Consider the following 20,958-nt stretch of genomic DNA (forward strand, 5'->3'; position numbering starts at 1 on the left):
GCACTATTGAGAGAATCACCAATCAGATATCCTCTCTACTCCGAAGTAAAGCCTCCAAAGTCCAAAATGGGATCTTTGAGACTTGAAGAATCGCCGGTGTTTTGCCAGCCCCTCACGTTAGCCTTCCGTCGTGGCCGAGCTAAGATCCGGTGGCTTCGACACATCATCGTTGCATCTGACCTTCTAGTCGACTCGGATTATCAGTTTGTCATGAAGGAGTTGAGATATTAGTTTCATGGCATGACTTCGTCAAATGTACACGAAAGTTGCGTAGATGGACGTGTCTTGTGGGGGAGCAGGCTTAGTGTCTTCTGATTCGTGACTTTCGCTACAGCTTGTCAAGGCATTGTAGCTTATAGATAGTAGAATGCGGAGAACGCAAATGGCCGACATCGAATATGATGCCTGATGATTAGCTACTATATTACAATGGGAAACCGATGCTAGAATGTAGAGTTGTACAACAAAAGAAATTTTGGGTATACATGTGTGCGGTCAGGTTCGTCATTGACCTGACAAGAACGTCTTCCACCGCTCTATTACCTCGTTCCTCTCCGCTTCCGTTGACCTCCTGAAGTCATCAATACCCTGTCGTAATCGAATAAGCAGTACCTCGGCTTTGAGCGCCGTAAGCCTGTGTTTTGAGAATTCCTTTTCTATGCCCTTTAAGGTGTATCCAGGGAGACCAAAAATAGCTGCGCGGCTGTTAGCGTCCCTTTCATCAGAGTAACGGTACCTCGTTCTAACGGTTGGGTGGGAAAAGGGTCCAGATCAACACGCGATAGACTTACCAGCAAAGAGATTGAACGTAAACCCGCGACCAGCCTGATAAATACCCTTCCCGAACCCCTTGACTCCCTCCCTCTTGGCCCCATCGTACGGCTTCATGACAACACCGCTAAACGCCTCCCACGTTCCCAAAACAAATTCCTTGCCCGACGTCCGCAGGCCGCTCCCGAGACCGGTAATCTGATCCCGCCGCCGCACCTCGTGTCCGATGAACCCGTAAGAAGGGTAGTTGTGAAACCCGTTGGCGACATTGTAGCACACTGCCACCGGCGCTTTGAGACCAGCCTTGACAAGCTCAATACCGTACCGCCCCGTCGCGCGCGCGATCTCTGTCGGCCTGTTCCGTTTCTTGACGAGAGTCGCCACGGAGGACTTGCGTCTACCGCGTTCGTCGACGTTGTTGGCGTCCATCATGGCGATTTCGACGGCCGGGTCGGCGCACTGGAGGGACTTGGTCGCCATCTTCATGGCGATGGCGTTCATCTGCTTCGGGGTCATGCTGTGCGCCTTTGCTACACGCTTTAGATGGCCATCTTCCCCGTCCTCTGCCTTGCCCTCTTGGCCCGGCTGGACGTCGGGTTCCTCGCTAGGTTCTGCCGAGGGTTCGCGCGTCGTGTTGCTCTCCTCTTCAGGCTGCTTCTCGTGCACAGGGCGCTGCGATTCGAGGTCGACCGCGTGCATCCGGTTTTGGGCGGCTTGGGGCGGGTGCTTCAGCCGGTGTGAGTAATCCGACGTCGCCACGCCGATATTCGTAAAGAAGCCAGATACCGCGGCTACAAGGCCGATAAGAGGGTGTTCGGCGCCCTCGTCGACATACCAGTGCTTGTGCTTCAACAGCTTGAAGTCGTGGGGCTTCATGTACCCCTTATCGACGAGGCACCCGACCGCGAAGTTACTCAAGTGCGCGCCCGTCTTTCTGTGTCGCCAGTTGGCTAGTCTCTCTGGGCAAATATCGCATCGCATCGTGTCGAGAGCCAGTCGTTCCTGGATATCCCTCGCGGTGTCCCCCGCGCCGTCCTCTTCCGCGATCCGCTCAGCCATCTGCTGCACCGCCACCTGGACCTCGGGCTTGAGCGCAAAGGTGATGCTAGCAGCTAGTGTCTCGGCCGTCATCTCCTTAAAGGGCACGGGAGCCGGGCCAGCGCCGGCACGGGCGATCATCTGGCCCCAGAAAGACTGATCTCCAAAGAAGGGGACCACGACAGTAGGGCGTCCGCATGCAATTCCTGCCGCGGACGTGCCGGCGCCGCCATGGTGCACTACAGCCGAGACGCGCTTGAAGAGCCAGTCGTGCGGGCAGTTGCCGATGAGATAGACGTTGTCCGGGACGTCGTCGCCGCCACCGACACCGCCCCAGCCCTTGGAGACGATAGCGCGGACCCCGGCCTGTTCGACGGCTTTGAAGATGAGTTGGGTGAGAGCTTTGGGGTCGTCGACGACGATGGAGCCGAAGCCGATGTAGATTGGTGGTGGGCCGGCCTCGAGGAAGGCGGTGAGGTCTGCTGGGGGCGTGTACTTGTCGGCGAGAGGGAGAAAGGAGAAGCTGGTGATATTGATGTGGGAGTCCCAGTCGGCGGGTTTGGGGATGAGAGACTCGGACCAGAGAAAGGTGTATGGGACACGAAGTCTGGGGAGGAGTTGGCATCCCCACAAGGGACTTATATGATCAAGGCCTAGCGTCTGAGTGCGGAACTTATTGATCAAGTCGCCAAGTCTAGTTGCATGTCAGTAACGAGTGAAAGGCTTCACAGACTGGGTGAGAATAAGTGACTGACCCTTGCCACGTCAAGAGTTCCATCATGATAAACGACAAATAGTTGGCGGCGCTCGTGTCGGCCTCACCATAACTCATCGAGGCCAGCGGGTGATGAAACGCTTGTGTTGGGCACCACGGCATCGTGAAGACCATGTGAAGTGGGATACCGAGCTTCTCAGCGCAGTGGATGTGAGCCATCGATGGGGGGTTGGCGATAATCGCATCAGCGACGAAAAGATCATCCGCATTCAACACCGTAGCAGCCGTCGTTCGTTCGCCCATGCCATCTCCTGCCTCTATACAACTCCTCCACGCGCCGTTGATAATTTCGGCCATCTCTTTCCTGCGCTGCTTGATATCTCCAGCCTTGACGCTCTCTCGGCTGGGAAGCAGTCCGGGGTTCTTAACCATGTAAGCCATGAGCGCTTCCGGGTCGCCGCCGATGCTGAAGAATTCGACGCCATTGGACTCTACAAAGTCCTTGAAAACGGGATGCGTGCAGATGCGAACTCGATGGCCATAGGGCTCTTTCATGAGGAGCTGCGCAATGGGGATAAATGGCTGAACATCGCCGCGGGATCCGACAATGTGTATCGCTATGTTGAGCCGCGGGCTCTTTGACGGCGGGTGCTGCTGCAAATTCTGCAGGATGACGCTGCTGCGTCGCCGTAGCCGGGCCTGTTCGAATTCTTCATCGTAGTCGCCAGAGTGCGGTCTGAATGCCCCTTCAAAGTCGCGAAGCCAGTGGGCAAGCTTTTGCGGATTCTCGTGAAATCTCACTCTGACGCGTCCATCGTTGCCGACGTTGCCGGATGTGGCCGTCTCTGAGCGACCGCCGTCCCCCAACGCAATGTGGCCCAGTCCCTTTGACTTTACGCGTGTGAGTGCTGCCATATTGGAGAAAGAGGAAAAAACGGCTTCAACTCAATGGAGCCCTCCCCAGACCAGACCCCAGTGAGCTGGGCTGGTTATGTGATGGATGGATCCAGTTCCCAAACGGAGTCGATGCTTTGATCAGTCCAGACCTTCTAATGCGACGTCCGATGAGATGAGGAACGAGCCCATGTAAGCATATATGAGTTTGTACGAGCTCTGAAGGCTTGAGATGAACTAGCAAATTCCATCTCTTGCCGCACTGCCGCTGACTCGGGGAACAATCACGTGTGTCATTCCCGCTCTCCGAGACTTCCCACCCACTCAGTGCCACCAGAACGGCAGAAATCCCCCATTGCCCGCTGCTTTCATCGGCGTTGTTTATCCCTAAAACGTCATAGAGGGGCTGTTCTTTTGCAGATTAGCGTCGAATGGAAATGAGGTTACCATGCAGATTTACGAATGGGACTTTAGGTTTACGCCGTTTGCAGTTAGCCCCCTTGGCTCGCCCTTTTTCTGTGGAACTCTGTTTTTCTCGTGCCGTGGTGGTCCTCTCGGTCTCGCCTTTCTGTCACATTTTTTCTCTTATCTGGCAGCTCTGGGCATCTCTGGCTGCCCGTTTAGGCCCCTTGGTGGTACTGTAGTCGCGCGTATAGTGGCTGGCCTGGTGGCCTGTTACGCGCATTCATCTGGTTCCATTGGGGGCGAGGCAGAATGGAACAATTGCCATTCGAGTTTCAGAGATCCCGGTTCCGTTCAATGTTCTTTCTGGGGTCCAAGGGAATTGCCATTATCCCCCCCATCCAGGGTCTCCATTCACTGGACATCTTTGTCTCCGTCTTTCAGTCACAAAGCCTGTCGTATGCCTTGGCAACCGTGGTAACTCGAGACTCAAATGACCTCTTCCAGGCTTCCAGAGTCTTCCGAAGACGCAACAACCGGATTGTTGCTCGGGACCCAGGCCTGAACGGAGTGCTCGGGCGACAAAACCTCGGCAGTCCAGCTGGGCTATTGTAGGTAACCCCATGCCGCAGATCGGGCACATCGGCGGTCCGTCTCCCGTCTTCACAGACCAATTCACCGAGACTCCGTTCAGTGCTGAGGAAGTTTCCGTTTCCTTCGCCCGCTTGTGACCTGCCAGCTCTAGCCAGCTCGGGGCCATCTCCATGGACGAAACCCCGGGCCTTGAGATCGGAAAACACCGCAACGCATCTCCCAGCTGACCCGGAATGTTCGGCGAGTCTGGCACCGGGCTTGCCGCTTGTTGATGCACCTTGCAGGTTTTCAGCATCAATCTGCTGTCCAAGGTGGTGGCTAGCTGCACTTCTGGTCGGTACCAACACAGAACATGCACTTTTTACACATTTTTTGCTACGGGCCTGGCCCCTGGAAACCGAGCAAACGTCAAAGTCAATTGCGTTATTTAGCCTATTCGAGATGATAATCAAGATGCCAACCAGAACAACAGTTGTACTCCCCAGAGGCCGTGACATTGAGTACAATGCAAACTTAATCATGTCTCATCAATCATAACAGGCAGAAAAGACGCGAAACAAAAGCAGGGGATCGAAAAATGAGGAAGAAATCAACCAGAGAAGCAGAGCACAGCAGAGGACCCCCTAGTATCCGAACTCCAGCAAAAAAGCCACCCGCGCCGAAGAAATCGCCTAGAGAAAACACAAAAACTTGAGGCCGCCAAAGCAACTCGGTCTCGGTTACTAATCAGCAAATCGCTGCCTGAGACTGCTCTTCTTCGTAGCGAGCACCGCCAATTGCGCGATGCTCGAGTTATTCGTAATGTCAAAGACAGATACCTCGGCCCCAAGCTCCTTCATCAGCCATGATCGGAGCTCAACCGCCGTCAGCGAGTCGATGCCGTACGCGTGAAGCGGTTTGGATGTCTCGAGATTGAGCGCGTCGATGCTGAGCATCCGCGCAATCTTGAGAAGGAGAGCGTCGAGCACAATCTTCTCGGCTTCTTCCAGTGAAGACGCGCATTGCAGGTGTGCTTTGTGGTTGATGCCCTTGTTCGCGTCGTCTCCTCTCTCTGCATCGCCCGTCTCTGTGAGCCGCAGGTGGCTAAACAGAGGATCTTCTCCCCACGTCTGCGTCTGGTACCCCTCCGCAGCTGTCTCTTGCGGCAGCCAGAGGCGAGGGATAACTTGCGCCCTCGTCGTTTCCTGGGATGTAACAGCACTGGCCGGGCGGCAATGATAATCTAGCACGGCATAGAGCTCGTCCGCGGTGATGTGAGTCCATCCTGCAGATGAGAGGTAGTCCCAGAGTTCTGGCTTCTCTGCCACATAACCAACGCCACGGATGATCGGAAGGTCTATCGAAACGGCGTTGACGCCCTTAAAGACGAGATGATGCGCAAAAACGTCTTGGAATGTTCCTCCTGCGGCGTAGTTGGCCTGCTCGGGGCTTCCTGTCACTCCCACAGTCGACGAGAGGAAGACGAAGAAGTCCATCTTGCCGCCGAGGGCGTTGTACAGGTTCCAGGATGCCTGCACCTTGGGCTGTACGGCTGCCTTCCAATTGTCGAGCGACATGTTCTCGAGAAGATTGTCCTTTAGGCAGATTAGTATCGACGACCCCCCGAGCAGAACAGAACATCAGTTATTCAACTTACTTGGAGCACCATGGAACCTTGGATGCATCCCTTGATGGGAGGAAGGGTAGTAGCAAGCTCAGCCAGAACAGTTTGTAGAGCACCGGCATCCGTCACATCGCAGGCCGGAGTGACCACATTATCACACACAGCCTCGAGCTCAGAAAGCAGCTCAATCGCAGCTTTCTCCACTGCGCCACGTCTCGAAAGGAGGATGAGGTTCTTGGCCCCTCGACAGGCCATCCATCGCGCGACGGACCTCCCAAGTCCACCTAGACCTCCAACAATCACGTACGACGCCTGGGGATCGAAGCTGCTAAGGGACTTCCGGCTCGGCACGACGGGTATCATGTCGTCGTCGCGTGGTTCGAGAACGATCTTGACGGTATCTTGATCTTCAGACTGCGTCCGACGAAACGCATCGCCGACCTGGGAGAAGCTATAGATCGCGGTTGGCGAGGGGCGGCTGATATTCTTCCAGTTGGCAAAGACAATGTCGACCATGTGCTGGAACATGGTCTCGGTGCGGGTCAGGTCGAATGCGAGGCAAGATGTAAGATCGAAGGACTCGAGACGGATGTTGCGGCCTCGCGGGACACGTGTGTTAGAGATTCCGTCAACTGAGCCGATGTAAACAATGCGTCCGAATGGTGCGATGCAGTCGATGACGCCGTCGTTAAGGTCATCGACCACCGTAATAAGAACATTAATGCCACGCCCCTTGGCCAGCTTCTGCTGTGCAGACCGCATTGACAAGTCACGGCTGCTAAAGACGTGATCTTCCGGGATACCGCATACCTTGACCAGTTCAGCTCGCTCTGACTGATTCCTCACGGTTGTGTACACCTCAGCTTTTTGAAGCTGAGCGACCTGCACGAATGCCTTTCCGATACTGGAACATGCGCCGTGTACCATGACAGAGTTGCCCTCACGGATGGAGCCGAACTCGCAGAGGACAGCGTAGGCCGTTGTGTAGTCGACGGGCAAGACCGCGCCATCAGCGAACGACACTCCATCAGGCAGCTTCGCGAGCAAGCCGTCCGTAGATCGAACATGGGTCTTCATGGTGCCCGACACCGCGAGTCCAAAGACCTTGTCCCCAACCTGGAACCTTGAGGCAGGCCCAGACTTTGTGACTATGCCAGAAGCCTCTAGACCTAGAGGTGAGTCTTCTGCCTTGCCGAGAACTGAGGAGACGTCACTGGTGCTCACTCCACAAGCCATGACCTTGAACTCGACATCGTGGTCTCCAAGTGGTGTCTCGGTCAGAGCGTCTTCCTCGAAGCGAAGTGAGTCAAGTTGGCCAACGTCTCCGACCTGAAGGTGCAGTGAACGAGAGGCTTCGTCTTTCAAAAGCTTGTTCTCAATGCTCACGACGCCAGTCTGGTTTTGAATGTGATCGGTCATGTAATCTGCCTGAACGAGGCGAGATACATGAACCACGTCGCCAATCACCCTGAATGAGTTCTCGACGCTATCTTGTGCTGCCGCAAGAACCTGGACGCACCTGGCGGCAATGAGCTCTTCATCGGCATTCTGTTCGAAAGAGAGAGTGAGGAAGTTGACATCTGGCCTCTCTGAGCGAACCACTCTAGCCAGGCCGGTTACCAACTCGGAATCCGGGTCGGGCGCAGTGGACGTACCGCCACGAGTCACCCAAAGGATATTCTTGCTCTTGATCAGTACGCGCTTGAAGCTGTTAAAGGTCTCCTCGTCCATATCCTTCAAAGCAGCATGGTCCAGTTCGGAGAGTACCACACACGTCGCGCTAGCCAGGCTCTTGTCAGCCAAGGACGTGATAGTTGCGATTTCGCAACCACCTCCTTGACCGATTGACTGCACCACCTTCGCTGCCAGCTCGTTCTGAGTGGGCGACTCGCTGGTCAGAATGTAGTACGATGAAGGAGAGCATGCCACTATTTCCGTTGAAGGGTTACTGGACACCAGGATCGAGCTCATCTGATGCGGGGATGAAGCGAAATCGTCAAAGACAGCATCAAGCCCACTGAAACCAGAAGCTCGAAGATGGGTATCCCATGAATTGGGAGACATCAACGGACCCCAGACACGGTCCTTGTCCTCTGAAAGCCACCACCCGTGCAGCGTGCCGAAGCAGAAGCTTCCCAGCAGGATCTCAGTGTTTGTGATCTCAAAGAGGAGAAGCTTTCCGCCAGATTTGAGCAACTTCCTAGCATTGACGAGGGTCTCGTCAATCTTCTTCGTAGCGTGCAAGACGTTCGCCGCAATAATGAGATCATACTTGTCGGCCTCGAAACCCTGGCTCAGGGGGTCATTCTCGACATTGAGCACGCGGAATCCCATTCGTCCGACCTCATCCTTGAAGTTTTCCTTGGCTTGTTCGAAGAACGACGGCGAGATGTCGGTGAAATCGTAGTGCCCGTACCGACGTCCGCTGTCTCGTGTCAACGTCGCCATGGCAGGACGCGTGGCGCCACCTGTGCCGGCGCCAATCTCGAGGATTTCCATGTTAGGGTTCTTGTGCGCCATGATGTCGAGGTAGCTACAAAGCTGAGCGTAGCATCTCTTGGAGCCGAGACCGTTGCTGTAGACATCCTCTGCCAGCTTATCTTTGAAGATGACGTCCAAGGGATCGCGGTCTCCGGTGAGGATACTCGAGAGGGCTTGGCCGACGGCGATGATAAGCTTACCTTCCGATGCGTTGCCATTCAAGACTTTGGCTTCAAGTTGTTCAATACTCTCACTTGCGGGACCGTCCGAGTGCTGACGGGCGACGTGTTGGAACCACTTGACATATCGCTGGTGGTACCAGGTCATCTTGCCGATGGACTCTTGGGTAAGAGATTCTACGCAACGGCGCATGTAAGCAAGGCACAGCGCCTCGCAGTCCAGCATCCAGGTAGATGGGTCATCCTCCTGCGTTAGAGGCAGCTGGAAAAGTTTTGAAGCCTGCTGCTTCGTTAGAAAATTCGGATCAGGCTTCCAGGATACGTTGAAAGCCGGATGAACCATCGCCTGAGAGTTGTCCTTGGACGGCCCATTCGAGATAGTCTTGAAGACAAGGCCAGACATTTGTACCATCTCGTCACCTTGTTCCAGATGTGTAGCCCTCACGTCCGAGACCACCTCGCTGCGCCCTTTGACTCGAGTGTCAGCAGACACACTGTAGGAGTTATGAGACAGGCTCGATCGCGCCGAAATCCAGCCATCAGCCAGGTACGTAGGCACTCTAGTCGCCCTGGCGTATTTGGAGCTGAAGACCAGAGCGACGAGATTGGCATGTACGACGCCATCGAGAGTAGCTGGGTGCACCAAGTGCGGCTGGACATACTGGTGTGGCATCGACTTCTCGATCTTGTCCACTGGAGAATGGAGCGTTGCTACCATGCTAAGGTCTTGTCCAAGACGGACGTCGCTCAGAGTCTGGAAGGTTGGGCCAAAGTTCAACCCAGAATCCGCGAAGCTGCGATACAACTTGTCGACAGAAATCTCCGTCGCGCAGCCATCATGAATGCTCTCTTCAGGTTCCCTGAGTGCGAGTCGATCACCCGACTCGTATTCAGTCTGCACGAAACCATGGCAGTGCTCCCTCCACGCGCCATCTTGCATGGTCCAGAGCTGGAATTCTCGCCATGTCGAAACAACGGAGTGGCTATTCTCCCGGTGCTGACGGAGGTAAAACTGAGATTCGACACCATTGGCATCATCGGGCACTCGCAGGGCCCGCTTGAATGACACATCTCTCAGTCTGAACCCCTTCAAGACCTTGCTCTTATCGGCAATCTGCCGGCTCGCCTCGATAGCCATGACAAGCATACCGGCCGCAGGATATAAGACATCTCCAGAAACCTTGTGATCTTCGATCCAAGGATTCTCCGAAAGTCGGATGTAATTGCGCCACACCGCATTATTCTCGTTGAAACCCGCCATTGGAGCTCCAAGTAGCTCGTGCCGGCCCACAGGTCTCTTGCGGTGGTCGTCGCTCAACGTGCTCTGTACCCAGTACTCTTTCGAGTGGTCAAAAGGGTAAGAGGGTAGATTGGTGAGCATGAGTGGCTTTGGCCCATGAGGCTCGTCTGCGTCGTTGACCTGCGCCAGGTTGACATTGTAGCCGTGGCAGAAGAGATTTCCGACGGATTCCAGTGCAGTCTCGACGCCCGGCTTCTGTCGGATAAGAAGGGAGTGATAGTCAACCTTGGCGTTGCCGTGGACCTGTTTGACTGTGCTGAAGAGCGGTCCCTTGAGAGCGCTGTGAGGGCCAATTTCCAAGAAGTCGGTGATGGGTTCGAAGGGGAATTCCTCTTCACAGTCACTGTTCACAGTACCATTCACGTGGCCATTGACAAATCCGTTGACGAGACCATTGACATGTCCGTCAACATGTCCGTTGATCTTGGGTACTTCAGAACCCTTGAGCATCTCTGTGACCGACTCGGTAAACCGGACTGGCGATACCAAGTTCTTGACCCAGTACTCAGGTCGTCGAAGTTGCGAGGGGAGTATTGGCACTCCCATCGTCGAAGAGTAGAACCGAGGCTTCACAGAGCTTCTCAAAGCACCCTGTTGAAGATCTCCCATGGCCTCCAGGTACTCATCAGCCATGGCCTTCATGTACTGCGAATGGTACGCAATCTCGACGTTGAGCTTCCTCGCGAACACCTTTTCGGCGCTGAGCAGCTGGACCAGGGCGTCGATCTTTTCAGCATCACCACTGACGGTATGACTATCCACGCTGTTCATGCAAGCAATTTCTAGGGTACCCTCGCCACCAAGTTGCTGGTTCACGCGATCGATGGCGTCTTGCGTGGCGGCTTTGCTCAGACCGACGGCGGCCATGCCCGTACTCGGCCGAGAAGCTGAGCGCGCGAGCTTGGCGCTCAGCTTACCGCGGAAGTAGGCGATTTTCCAGGCTGCTTGTCGTGAGATTGCGCCAGCGGCGTAGGCTGCGGCGACTTCACCGGATGAATGTCCCGTGATGGCATGCGGGTAGACGTCCCAAGTGGAGAGAAGGTCAACCATGGCAACCTGCAGAGCAGTGCATATGGGTTGGCAGAATTCGGGATCGTTAATTCGAGAGGAAGTCTTTGACTTTGATAATTCGACTAGTTTTCGACAATAATCAGTACGAGGTCTCACACCACTGGTCCAAAATGTTGGATGACAAGACTTACACGTTAACGACCAATTACAACCGAGATCATTTAGATACCGATCAGCCGCCAACAGACTCTCTTGAAAGGCGCGGTACGCCAACAGGTCCATGCCCATCGTCGCCCATTGCGCTCCCTGGCCAGTAAAGACAAACGCAAGCCGCGGGTTGGTCTTTGCTCGTATGGGAGTAGCCGCATTCCCCTCGAGAGACTTTTCTAACTGTGCCGGCGAGCTGGCGATACTAAACGTCCTCCAGGAATGACGGGTCCGCCTACAGGCCAGTGTGTAGCTTAGGTCCCTCAAAAACCGCAGCTGAGCGGATTCTCCGACGATCTGGGCCGCTTTCGTTGCAAGATAGTCCCTGTATCCGTCTCGTAACCGAGAAACGGCATCCTGGTCGTTTGCCGACAAGACAAAGAGACGTGGGGCGTCTTCAGTGTCAAAATCGTCTAAATGGATCCCGCTATCCGATGGGCGGTGGAATCCATTAACGCGACCTGTGTCGTTGTGACAGAAACGTCAGCGTGTGCCCATCGAGCCTGGCGTAATGATAATAAAAACTTACCCGTCCCATTCACTAAAGGTGCGTCTAGTTGTCTGGGAATCTTGGGGATCGTCTCCGTGCGATGGTTCCCGACCAGACGGAAGCTCTTGAGGAAATGGAGCGCATCATCCATCACTACGTGGGCATTACTGCCACCAACACCAAACGAGTTCACGGACATGCGGCGCAGGCCACGCTGCGGCCACGCCGTTGGTTTTGTGGGAAACCTCAAGTTCCACGCGTCCTGGATCTTTGGGTTGCGCTTCTCGAACCAAATGTTCCCGGGAATAACGCCGCTCTCTAGCGTCAAGACACCCTTGATCACGGCCGCTACGCCCGCAGCGCCCTCCAAGTGTCCAACATTGCTCTTCAGCGCACCCACGTACAGCGGCTCGTCCGCAGACCGATGAGGCGCAAAGATCTCAGCAAGGGCGCTCGCCTCTATGGGATCGCCCACGGGAGTACCCGTGCCATGGGCCTCAGCGAACCGCGTGAGCGAAGGGTCCAAGTTGGCCCGCTCGTAGACGTGCTTGATGAGCGCGACCTGGCCCCTTTTCGTCGGCTGCGTGATGCCGGGTGATCGGCCGTCCTGGTTCGTGGAAGAGTTCCGGATGACGGCGCGGATGACGTCCCCGTCCCGAATGGCATCCGAAACCCGCTTTAAGACCAGGGCCCCGAACCCTTCGCCGCGGGAGTATCCGTTGGCCCGGTGGTCAAAGCTGTATGACTTGCCGTCCGGACCCAGAACGCCCGCCGCGTCTAGCTTTAGTGTCATCTCGGGAGTCAGGATAAGGTTGCACCCGCCCACGACGGCCTAGTACATGATGACGGGGTGGTTAGCCAAGAGCCCGGCTTGCAGACGGCGGGGGAGAGGAGGAGGGGCGTGGTTTGGTTGGCTTCAGTGTCACCGCCCCTGGAGATGAAAGGGACTTTGGTGAAATTACATGCATGAGAAAAAGAGCCTCACCATGTTGACTTCACGAAGTTTGAGACTCATGCATGCTTCGTGCACGGCCACCAGACTGCTTGAGCAGGCCGTGTCTACTGTTACACTCGGGCCCCGAAAGTCGAAGAACCACGAGACTCTGTTGCTGAGCATACTGGCTACTGTGCCCAGGGCTGAGTATTTATTCGGAATATCCAAGTCTTTCGCTATGTGATCATTGTAATCGGCCGTGAAGCAGCCGACGTATACGCCGGTCTGGGTTCCGGCAACGGTATCGAGAGGTATTCCGGCTTCGTGAAAAGTCAGTATTCAAGCCAACTTCAAATATCGCAAAATCGAGAATTTGGATGTCTCTTCGTACCATTTTCGAGAGCCTTGTATACACTCTCCAACATTCCTCGCTGTTGCGGATCGATACTTCGTGCTTCTGTGGGTGTGATAGAGAAAAACGGCGCGTCAAATGCTGATATGCTGCCCTTGAGAAAGTGGCCATGACGGACTCGTGTCTAAATTAAAGCGCTGCAAGTCAGTTTTCGTCGCATAAACTTTGCATAACGCGGAGCGGGAACACGCACGGCGCCGCTCCTGTCGGCATCCGGATGCCAAAATGCCTCTGCATTGTATCTCTCCCGCGGGACTTCCGTGCGAGCTGACCTCCCGGCGAGTAACGACTCGTAGAACCGCTCTGGCGTATCGCCGTCCCCTGGAAGCCTCGCGCTGAGCCCAACAATGGCGATGGGATCTCCCATGATGTATACCGTACAGGGCTTGGGGCCTCTCTTTTTCGTCTAGTGTTTCGATACTATTGATCTACTCAGGTCCGTGCGGTGAGCTACGGTGAGAGTTTGAGGGATGGTGGGAGTCGGGGAAGTGAATTGAGACATGGAACGAAATCCTTAGGACAAGACCAGAACCTGGATCAGGGCTCCAGCGAGATAGTAGCATTATTAGAAAGAATCCACCACTTGGTTTCCCCTCTTCCACCATCCATGTGGACTACTCCGGAGCTAGCTATCAGATATTTCTGGCGTCAACCTCGACAAGCAAATTCACTCAAACCCTGGTCGGAAAGAAGAGGCCACACGCGTCATGTTGGCGAACTTGCGATGCACCAAGCACGGAGATGGCTCCAACAAGCTTCGCACTTTGACTGGAGTTTCTCTTCCTTCCAACAAAACATGGTGCATGAAGAATAAGACAAGGGTCCCGGATAGAAGGGGAGGAGATATAACAAATACGTGGTTCATTATGGTACATGCGGTCGAGAAGGGTGGCTAGAGGGTGGCTACGTCGATGATTTTCGTACCCGTACAAGGTCACGAGGCTGGGAAGACAATGGCGATTCCCGATAGGCACACCCGTTCGTTAGGTAACTACGAAGCTTTGCGTTCCGCGTTCCACAGAGTTCATTTATCGCTCCACCTTGGCATGCCGTACTTTAGACCCCGGGAGCTGTTCAAGTAGACGTGTTAGTGCAGGCGAGACATCCATCGGGCCCAGATACAGGGGACCGGTGGAACACAAATTACACAAGATTCCTCGGGCTGATTTCGACCGGGCTTCCTGTGTGGTTGGCCCGCAGTGTGCATGCGCCCCTGTCTCTCGTTCTCTCTCGCTTCTCCCAAGCTCGCTCAACTCGGGATCGGTCTGACCCCTCTTGGAAAGTACGGCGACAATGATGACCAAGTCAAGACTCGAGGTGCACAGGGTCTCGCACACATTTTGCAGTTTAAGGTGCTTACGAAGTAAGAGGGGTGGGGGGCCACGGGAGATTGCTGTTGGTTTTCCCATTTTGTTTCGGTTGCAGTTCTTCGGCACCACGTGAAGCCAAGTTGCCAACTGCCCAAATCCAATAGTCGAGCATAGACTGCATCAGTGCATGCTCGAGCAGACGATGAGCTGTTCCTCTTGGCTGCTTCTTCCCCCTTTTCGACGAATACCTCGCTGCACTTCTGCAATGATTGCCTGGATCGGGAGCCGGATCCCGGAGATCCGATGACGATCGTTGCGATAGTCTGCCAGGATGCGCTTGGGCGAATCATTGCTTCTGGATTCTGGAAGGCGGTATCATGGCAGAGACCTTGACTCAGTGCCGTGTAAGCAGGCAGGCTCAGGCGTCAGAGTCGATCCCACACGATGGCGTCCCAGCTGCCGAACCCTGGACTGCTCGGCGACAGGGGTTGTGCTGGTTGCCAGCCAGTGGCCCCCTTGGGTCTCACGGCTCCCGCTCCATAAGAAAATGCAAGGTCATGACTAGGAGGATGACAGGTTTTAGCTGCCGGTCCAAGGCGTTGGGCCGCGTTGGAACATGGAAAGTGTGTGATGGCTGTGAATGCGAGGAAGAAGTTTGCGCTCTGATAAGGAGATTTCTGACAGAATTGATAAATGCGCCTTGATATACAATGTTTGCTTCCCCTTTCTCATCACTGGCACAGAAGAGCCCATGCCAGAAATGTCCGTTGTTTCTTTTCCAACGCTGCCGACGTCGCCAGCGTCGCGTGACATGACGACTATAGACTGGGTTGCGATTTCGCGAGGGTTTCCGCAACGTTTCCTTGGACTATGACAGGCCCGGGGAAGAGTCCAGAGAGCCAGAGTTGTCTGCCCATCCGGGCACATTACCACTGATTCTGATAAAGCGCCGACAAAAGCCCCGCAGATATTAGCACTTAGCAGCGACACGGCTACGCGCAGTACGAGGGCTTACCAAACCAGCTCACCATCCGTACAAGGTTTTTCTGTTTTAGCGGCAAGGGATGGAAAGGGAGAAGCGACACAAGACAGGGGCCGTTCAAACACGGCAGTGTCCGGGAGATGATGGCATGGCATGGCCACCTTGGGTTGGGGACCTTTGCACCTTTGCCCAAAAAATAAACTGTTGCCCTAGCCCGTTTTTATTCAGTTTCCCCCAGAAATGAAAAAACAAGACGAACCGCTTCTGGTTCATGGGACGACCTTGTCTATCCTATCCCGCCGCACCCTCTTTCTTGCCGGTTGCTTGTCTATCACTCTCTTCCTACACTCATTGCTACTGGTAACCTTCTTTCTTCCCCCTTGCGTTATACGGAGACCAGAGTAAAAGCCCGCCTATCGTCGAGCCTTGCTGACCTGCAACTCTCTTGGTTTGTGCATTGCGTCTTTGGCCCGGCATTTAACTTGGACCCCCCCAGTTTCCCGAATTCCCCCTCCTCCAGTCCCGAAGCGCGCACCGCTCCCTTCTACCCTTCCCCCTTGCCCACCACGGTCTCGCTCGGAGCGGACCGCATGTTGATGGACAGGTTCTACAACCAACAGCGGCTTCGCAAAAGCGGTGGTAGCAGCTTGAGCTCAGTCGGTTCTGGCTCTCCCGTGGGACGGCACCAGCCGACCCGTCCTCCAACGGCCGCCAACAGCATCTCGGCCGCCTCCACATCGACGCTGCTCACCGCTAGTTCGTCGTCCGAACGTACCCGCAACTTTTCCACAGACAGCAGGCCGCGCACGCCGCCATCAACGAGGCCGTCGATGCAGTCAGGCGAACAAGACGTACGTACTTCTTCGGTCTATGAGACATTGACCCCTCCGTGGACCGTGGCTACTGTCATGTTGTCGCCGGCGCCTACAGATCCAGGTGGTAATGCAGACTTAACCAAAGCTCTTGAATCTTATGCCGCAAATAGGAGTATCCCGAGGATCACCCGAGCCCGACCTCCGATGAAGTGAACGAGGCCGTCTGGGCGGGAGGGTCCGATTCAGACGACGGATCGGACAGCGACCCGACGCCGGGTCAGAGTCTCCGGGCGGTAACAAAGTGAGTCTCTCATTCTCATCCGACGATCATGTCTTTCATTGTTTTTTTCTTCATTGTGTTTCATGTTTATCCTCATTCTCACTTTCCCTCGCTATCTCATCGGCCACACTTTCTTTCCCTGCGACATTCTGACCATCCGAACCATCCGTGCAGTAGCAGTTCCAGCAAATCAAAGATCAAGACGGGCAAGTCGTCCATCTTCCAGGCTATCTTCAATAAGTTTGCCAAAACCGGAAAGCGCTTCGGCTTCGTGCCAAACACCAAGGTACGCTTTACTCAACTATCATCCTTTGATGCAGGTTGCCCCGATGCTAACCCGTCTTACCAATCCGCCAGGAAGAACAAGACAGAAATGGTCAGCAAGCATCCTTCACCGTGGCCCACCGGTCCTGGAGTTCACGGCCACCTAGCTCTTCACCTACACATGCATCTTGCGCTTCCTGCAGGATCTGGAGCGTCTAGACCAAGACCTGCCTTGTCGCTAACCAGGAATCTGCAGTCCTCCAACACCAGATCATTGCCGAACTCTTCGACCACAGACTCCACTTGGCCCCAGTCGTCAAGGCCAGGGCCGCCCTCGACGTAGGCACGGGGCCAGGGCTATGGGCATTAGTGCGTTACCTTCTCATCATCAGTCACTTCGCAACGCCCCCTCCCCTCACCTTTTCCCGCATAAATGATGTAACTAGTCTGGTATCACGGAATGACTCGCTAACTAGCCTCATGTAGGAATATGGCAAGTCGCTCCTGTTAATGCCTACGGGGTATTATAACACCGGGAAGTTCACGCTAACGCCAGTTGACCGCCGCAACAGCCAAGAAGAACCCAAACTGTGCCGTGATGGGCGTCGATATTGAGAAAGTGCGCCCTCCATATAACGTGTCCAACTGTCAGTTCAAGATCATGGATATAACTACCGACTGGAACATCGGCAGACAGTTCGACTTCATCCATGTCCGTATGCTAGGCGATATCGTGGAAAAGGAAAAGTTCGTTGACTCCATCTATCGCCACCTCAACCCTGGGGGCTGGGTCGAGTTCAGCGAATGGATCGCGATCCTCGTATCCCCAGATCACTCACTGGAGGGGACAGCATTTCACAAGTGGAACATGCTTCTCCAACAGGGTCTTCAGAATATGGGCCGCTCCATGCACTACGTCTCACAATATCAGCCCATCTTGGAGAAGTCAGGGTTTGAGAGGATGAAGTTGACAAAGCACGCTGCTCCTACGAACGCGTGCTACCCGGGTAAGAAGTGTCAGCGGTTCGGTACCATGATGTCCAGCAACTGGAATGCCATCATCGAGCCGCTAAGTGTCCCTGTTTTTACTATTGGTCTAGGCTGGTCCGAGGCCCAGGTTCTTGCATTGGTTAAGAAGGTCCGCAAGGAGATTGATGATACGAATTACCATTCGTTCATGACGCTGTAAGTTATCTCTGGAGTCAGGCAAGGTTGGAGGAGGTCCTGGATCATAACTGACAATCACATTCTGATATCAGGCTTACGATATACTGTCGGAAGCCACGTAGCGGTGCATCATCGTCCGCATCGTTGGCGAGCTCATCACGCTCGGCAGCTCAAATGTCGGTGTCCAATGTCAGTTCACATGGGTAGTGGGAAACGGCGTCTAAAAATGGGTGATGTTTTTACAAGGGGTTTGGGATTATCATACCACCATTGAGCGTTTGCAAGGCAAGCGAGCAATTTTATCATCAAAGGAATCTTCCGGTTCCATTATCAATATAGTTGAGGTTTCCAGCCATTCCATATTCTTGGTTTCCAGCAGGAACAGTCCCATAATTTGCATGTAGGTACGTGTTTCCGAACATGTAGGTTGTCGAATTGAGGCAAATGCCGCATCTTGTTGATGAACGCAAGCGATTTACTCCCCACCGACGGGCAATTTTCTGCTTTGCGCGGGACTTGTTTTCTCTTCGCTTAAGCGATAAGACGCTGCGTTTTTCATCGGCACAGCCACCCCGCAGTGCCCGCATGCCAGGATCAATAGACTGCCACAGGATTTCCAGGGCTTGATATGCAGGATTGCGGCGCAGTCAGGCGACTCGACGCGCGCAGGCACCGCAGGAAGAAGGATTATGAGGGGGGGTTGGGGGGGTTCTAAAAGGGTCCTATGAGCCTATCTTCTCGAGGCACCAGCACTCCCGCAGATCAGTGGTGCCAGTTGAGGCCATACAGACCATTCAAGCCCAGTTGATTCTAGGCCGGCATTCCTACATGTCACATGCATATTCGCCTGCGTGGGGAAGTATGAGCTGATATGATATGGTCCAACCGGCTCTTACGGGGGTCATCTGAGGGATTTAAACCCTTACTTTGCAGACCGGGGCCAATGGATAGGTAATCCGACATGAACATTAACGAGCACGAAGATGATAGTTCTCCTTGCCAACTACTCTAGCGCCAACAAGACAGTCATGACATACGTAGAAGACTTTGAGCGTTTGCCAGAAGCAGAAGGGAAGCCGGCAATTAACCCACCACCTTGCATATGACAGAACCACTTGGTTCTGGGTACGGATACCGAAGGATGCATTAGTTGTTGCTGCAGAATTCAGGACGGAACAGACTCCGTCCCGCAAGTTCTCATTGGCCAATTCCGACACAAAGTACTCTTGTTAACGCAGAGTTGAACAATAGAGCAACCCATGCTTGATAGTGAGGGAAGCTCGGAATAGGATTCAAGCGCAAGTAAACTGAATAGCCACGGTAAGCGCTCGGTGGTATACTATCGGTGAGTTGTTACCGACACGGTGATAATTGCCCAATTCCCGGAAGGATCTAGGGCTTTTCCCGCCCCTTTGGACTTTGTTTCCACCAGACTTTACTCGCGAGTCACGACAACCCAACGAAGCGCAATCGAGCGAATCGTCTTCATTCCCACACCCGTGCTGCCAATCTTTCCTCTCTAAATCAATCCCACGATTAATTAGTGCCATCGTCAACTATGGCCGATCTCGGCGCAGACCGCACTGCGGCCTATGGCGCAGTCTACTCGCCCTCATTCCTCACAATCTTCTACGACAAGTACGTCCTAGGCTTCAATATGTCAAAAGTCTGGGGCTGCAGCACGGAAAAACTCCTTCTCCCCTTTTTCAGCGAAAACTTCACCCGCAACCACCTCGACATTGGCGTCGCTACGGGTTGGTTCCCGGCAGCCGCCCTGGCGCGGCCGTTCCGCGCCACCAGCAAGCAGCGCATTACGCTGCTGGATCTCACCGCGCCGCCTTTGAACGCGGCAAAGACCCGCGTGCTCTCAGTTACGACGAACACCGAGGTTCAGTGCGTTGAGGCTGATGTCACGGAGCCGCCGCCGAAGCAGCTTCTCGGCGAGCGGTTTGACTCCATTTCCATGTTTAATCTGTTCCATTGCATGCCTGGCGGCAAGGCCAAGCTTCGTGCATTTGGTTTGTACAAGGAGTTGTTGAGCCCGGAAGGTGTGTTGACCGGATGCACGGTGCTGGGCCCAAATGAGTCGACTGGGTGGTTTACCAAGTTCTATCTCCGGTGGTACAACAAATGGTGGGGTGTGTTCAACAACTGGGACGACAAGAAGGAGGACATTCAAGAAGCGTTGGAGCAAGAGTTCGAGGAGGTTGAGACGTGGATTGTTGGACAGGTGATGCTGTTCAGGGCAAAGAAGCCCAGGAAGGCGCTTCTTGATGTTTAAGATTTGGAACGGATATGATACCTATAGCTGCATGAGTTATGAGTTAATGAGACGGGTGCATGACTGGACGTAAACAATCAGCCTCAGCAAGAATACAAAGAGTCCGAATTCTCTAGCCTACTTTACGGAAGTAGTATGTCCCTCAAACACAAACTCCGCGTCGCTGCTTTGATGAGAGGAAAGGCGAACTGCCTCAGCTCCCGTATCATTACAACTGCGTGATGTTTGTAATGAAATCGAGCTCTATCCATGATGCTGGTCAGAAACATGGTATACAGATGCATTCAGTCAACCCTACCTTACTCCATCAACTAATTGATTCCCGATTCCTCCCGCCACGAAATTAATGCCGGCCTAAGTATGGCGTTTAGAGTCACTGGATTCAACGGTCATCATTTTCAGTACTTTTCACCAGCAGCAAGTGTTCGGCGCAACATTATCAAGTTCAACATTCGGCGTATTGCCATCCGACTTAGCTGATCCTTCAATTCTAGTATTCGAGAGCCCGCTCTCTCCATACCAACGTCGGCAAATGGTTCTCGTAGCTTGAATTTTCAGTCATTTTGTTCACATTCATGAACCATCTGGGCCAGTGCTCTCCGACCTTCAAGTTCGCGCTGACAAAGCTATGATAGAGTGAGTCTTGAGATCGATTTTGGTTTCGCGTTGTATTCAGCCACCAAATGTTCGACTTCATATTTGCTAATTGTTACCAGCCTTCTTCAGGCACGCAGGTCGTTCATGCATGAGGTCTTTCGAGCTCAGAGCAGGAGTTACGCCTGCCAATGGGTCATCCAGAAGATATCCTTCTATACTTGCGCATTGCAG

General features: G+C 54.1%; 4 protein-coding genes across 4 annotated transcripts; 2 read left to right on the forward strand and 2 right to left on the reverse strand.

Annotated features, from left to right (window-relative positions):
* Positions 1–504: 504 nt before the first annotated feature.
* CABS01_11697 (glycosyltransferase family 28 domain-containing protein) lies at positions 505–3,439 on the reverse strand (the record flags this gene model as incomplete). The annotated part of the gene is made up of 3 exons (XM_060545051.1): positions 505–695; positions 792–2,503; positions 2,565–3,439. The coding sequence occupies 3 exons, from the start codon at positions 3,437–3,439 to the stop codon at positions 505–507; spliced, it is 2,778 nt and encodes a 925-aa protein (XP_060397466.1).
* A 1,697-nt stretch (positions 3,440–5,136) lies between these two features.
* On the reverse strand, positions 5,137–13,398 carry CABS01_11698 (beta-ketoacyl synthase domain-containing protein; the record flags this gene model as incomplete). The annotated part of the gene is made up of 7 exons (XM_060545052.1): positions 5,137–5,988; positions 6,051–11,110; positions 11,180–11,656; positions 11,725–12,517; positions 12,671–12,939; positions 13,011–13,155; positions 13,225–13,398. The coding sequence occupies 7 exons, from the start codon at positions 13,396–13,398 to the stop codon at positions 5,137–5,139; spliced, it is 7,770 nt and encodes a 2,589-aa protein (XP_060397467.1).
* A 2,179-nt stretch (positions 13,399–15,577) lies between these two features.
* Positions 15,578–18,056, forward strand: CABS01_11699 (TAM domain methyltransferase; the record flags this gene model as incomplete). Its single annotated transcript, XM_060545053.1, has 7 exons — positions 15,578–16,174; positions 16,309–16,439; positions 16,593–16,704; positions 16,776–16,794; positions 16,939–17,051; positions 17,239–17,867; positions 17,942–18,056. Coding segments are annotated over 7 exons (1,716 nt in total), but the record flags the coding sequence as incomplete, so codon positions are not given.
* A 1,351-nt stretch (positions 18,057–19,407) lies between these two features.
* Positions 19,408–20,130, forward strand: CABS01_11700 (methyltransferase; the record flags this gene model as incomplete). Its single annotated transcript, XM_060545054.1, has 1 exon — positions 19,408–20,130. The coding sequence occupies one exon, from the start codon at positions 19,408–19,410 to the stop codon at positions 20,128–20,130; it is 723 nt and encodes a 240-aa protein (XP_060397469.1).
* Between the last annotated feature and the right edge of the window lie 828 nt (positions 20,131–20,958).

This window comes from Colletotrichum abscissum (assembly GCF_030869225.1).
Source record: "Colletotrichum abscissum strain IMI 504890 chromosome Unknown Scaffold_32.1, whole genome shotgun sequence".
Taxonomy (NCBI): domain Eukaryota; kingdom Fungi; phylum Ascomycota; class Sordariomycetes; order Glomerellales; family Glomerellaceae; genus Colletotrichum; species Colletotrichum abscissum.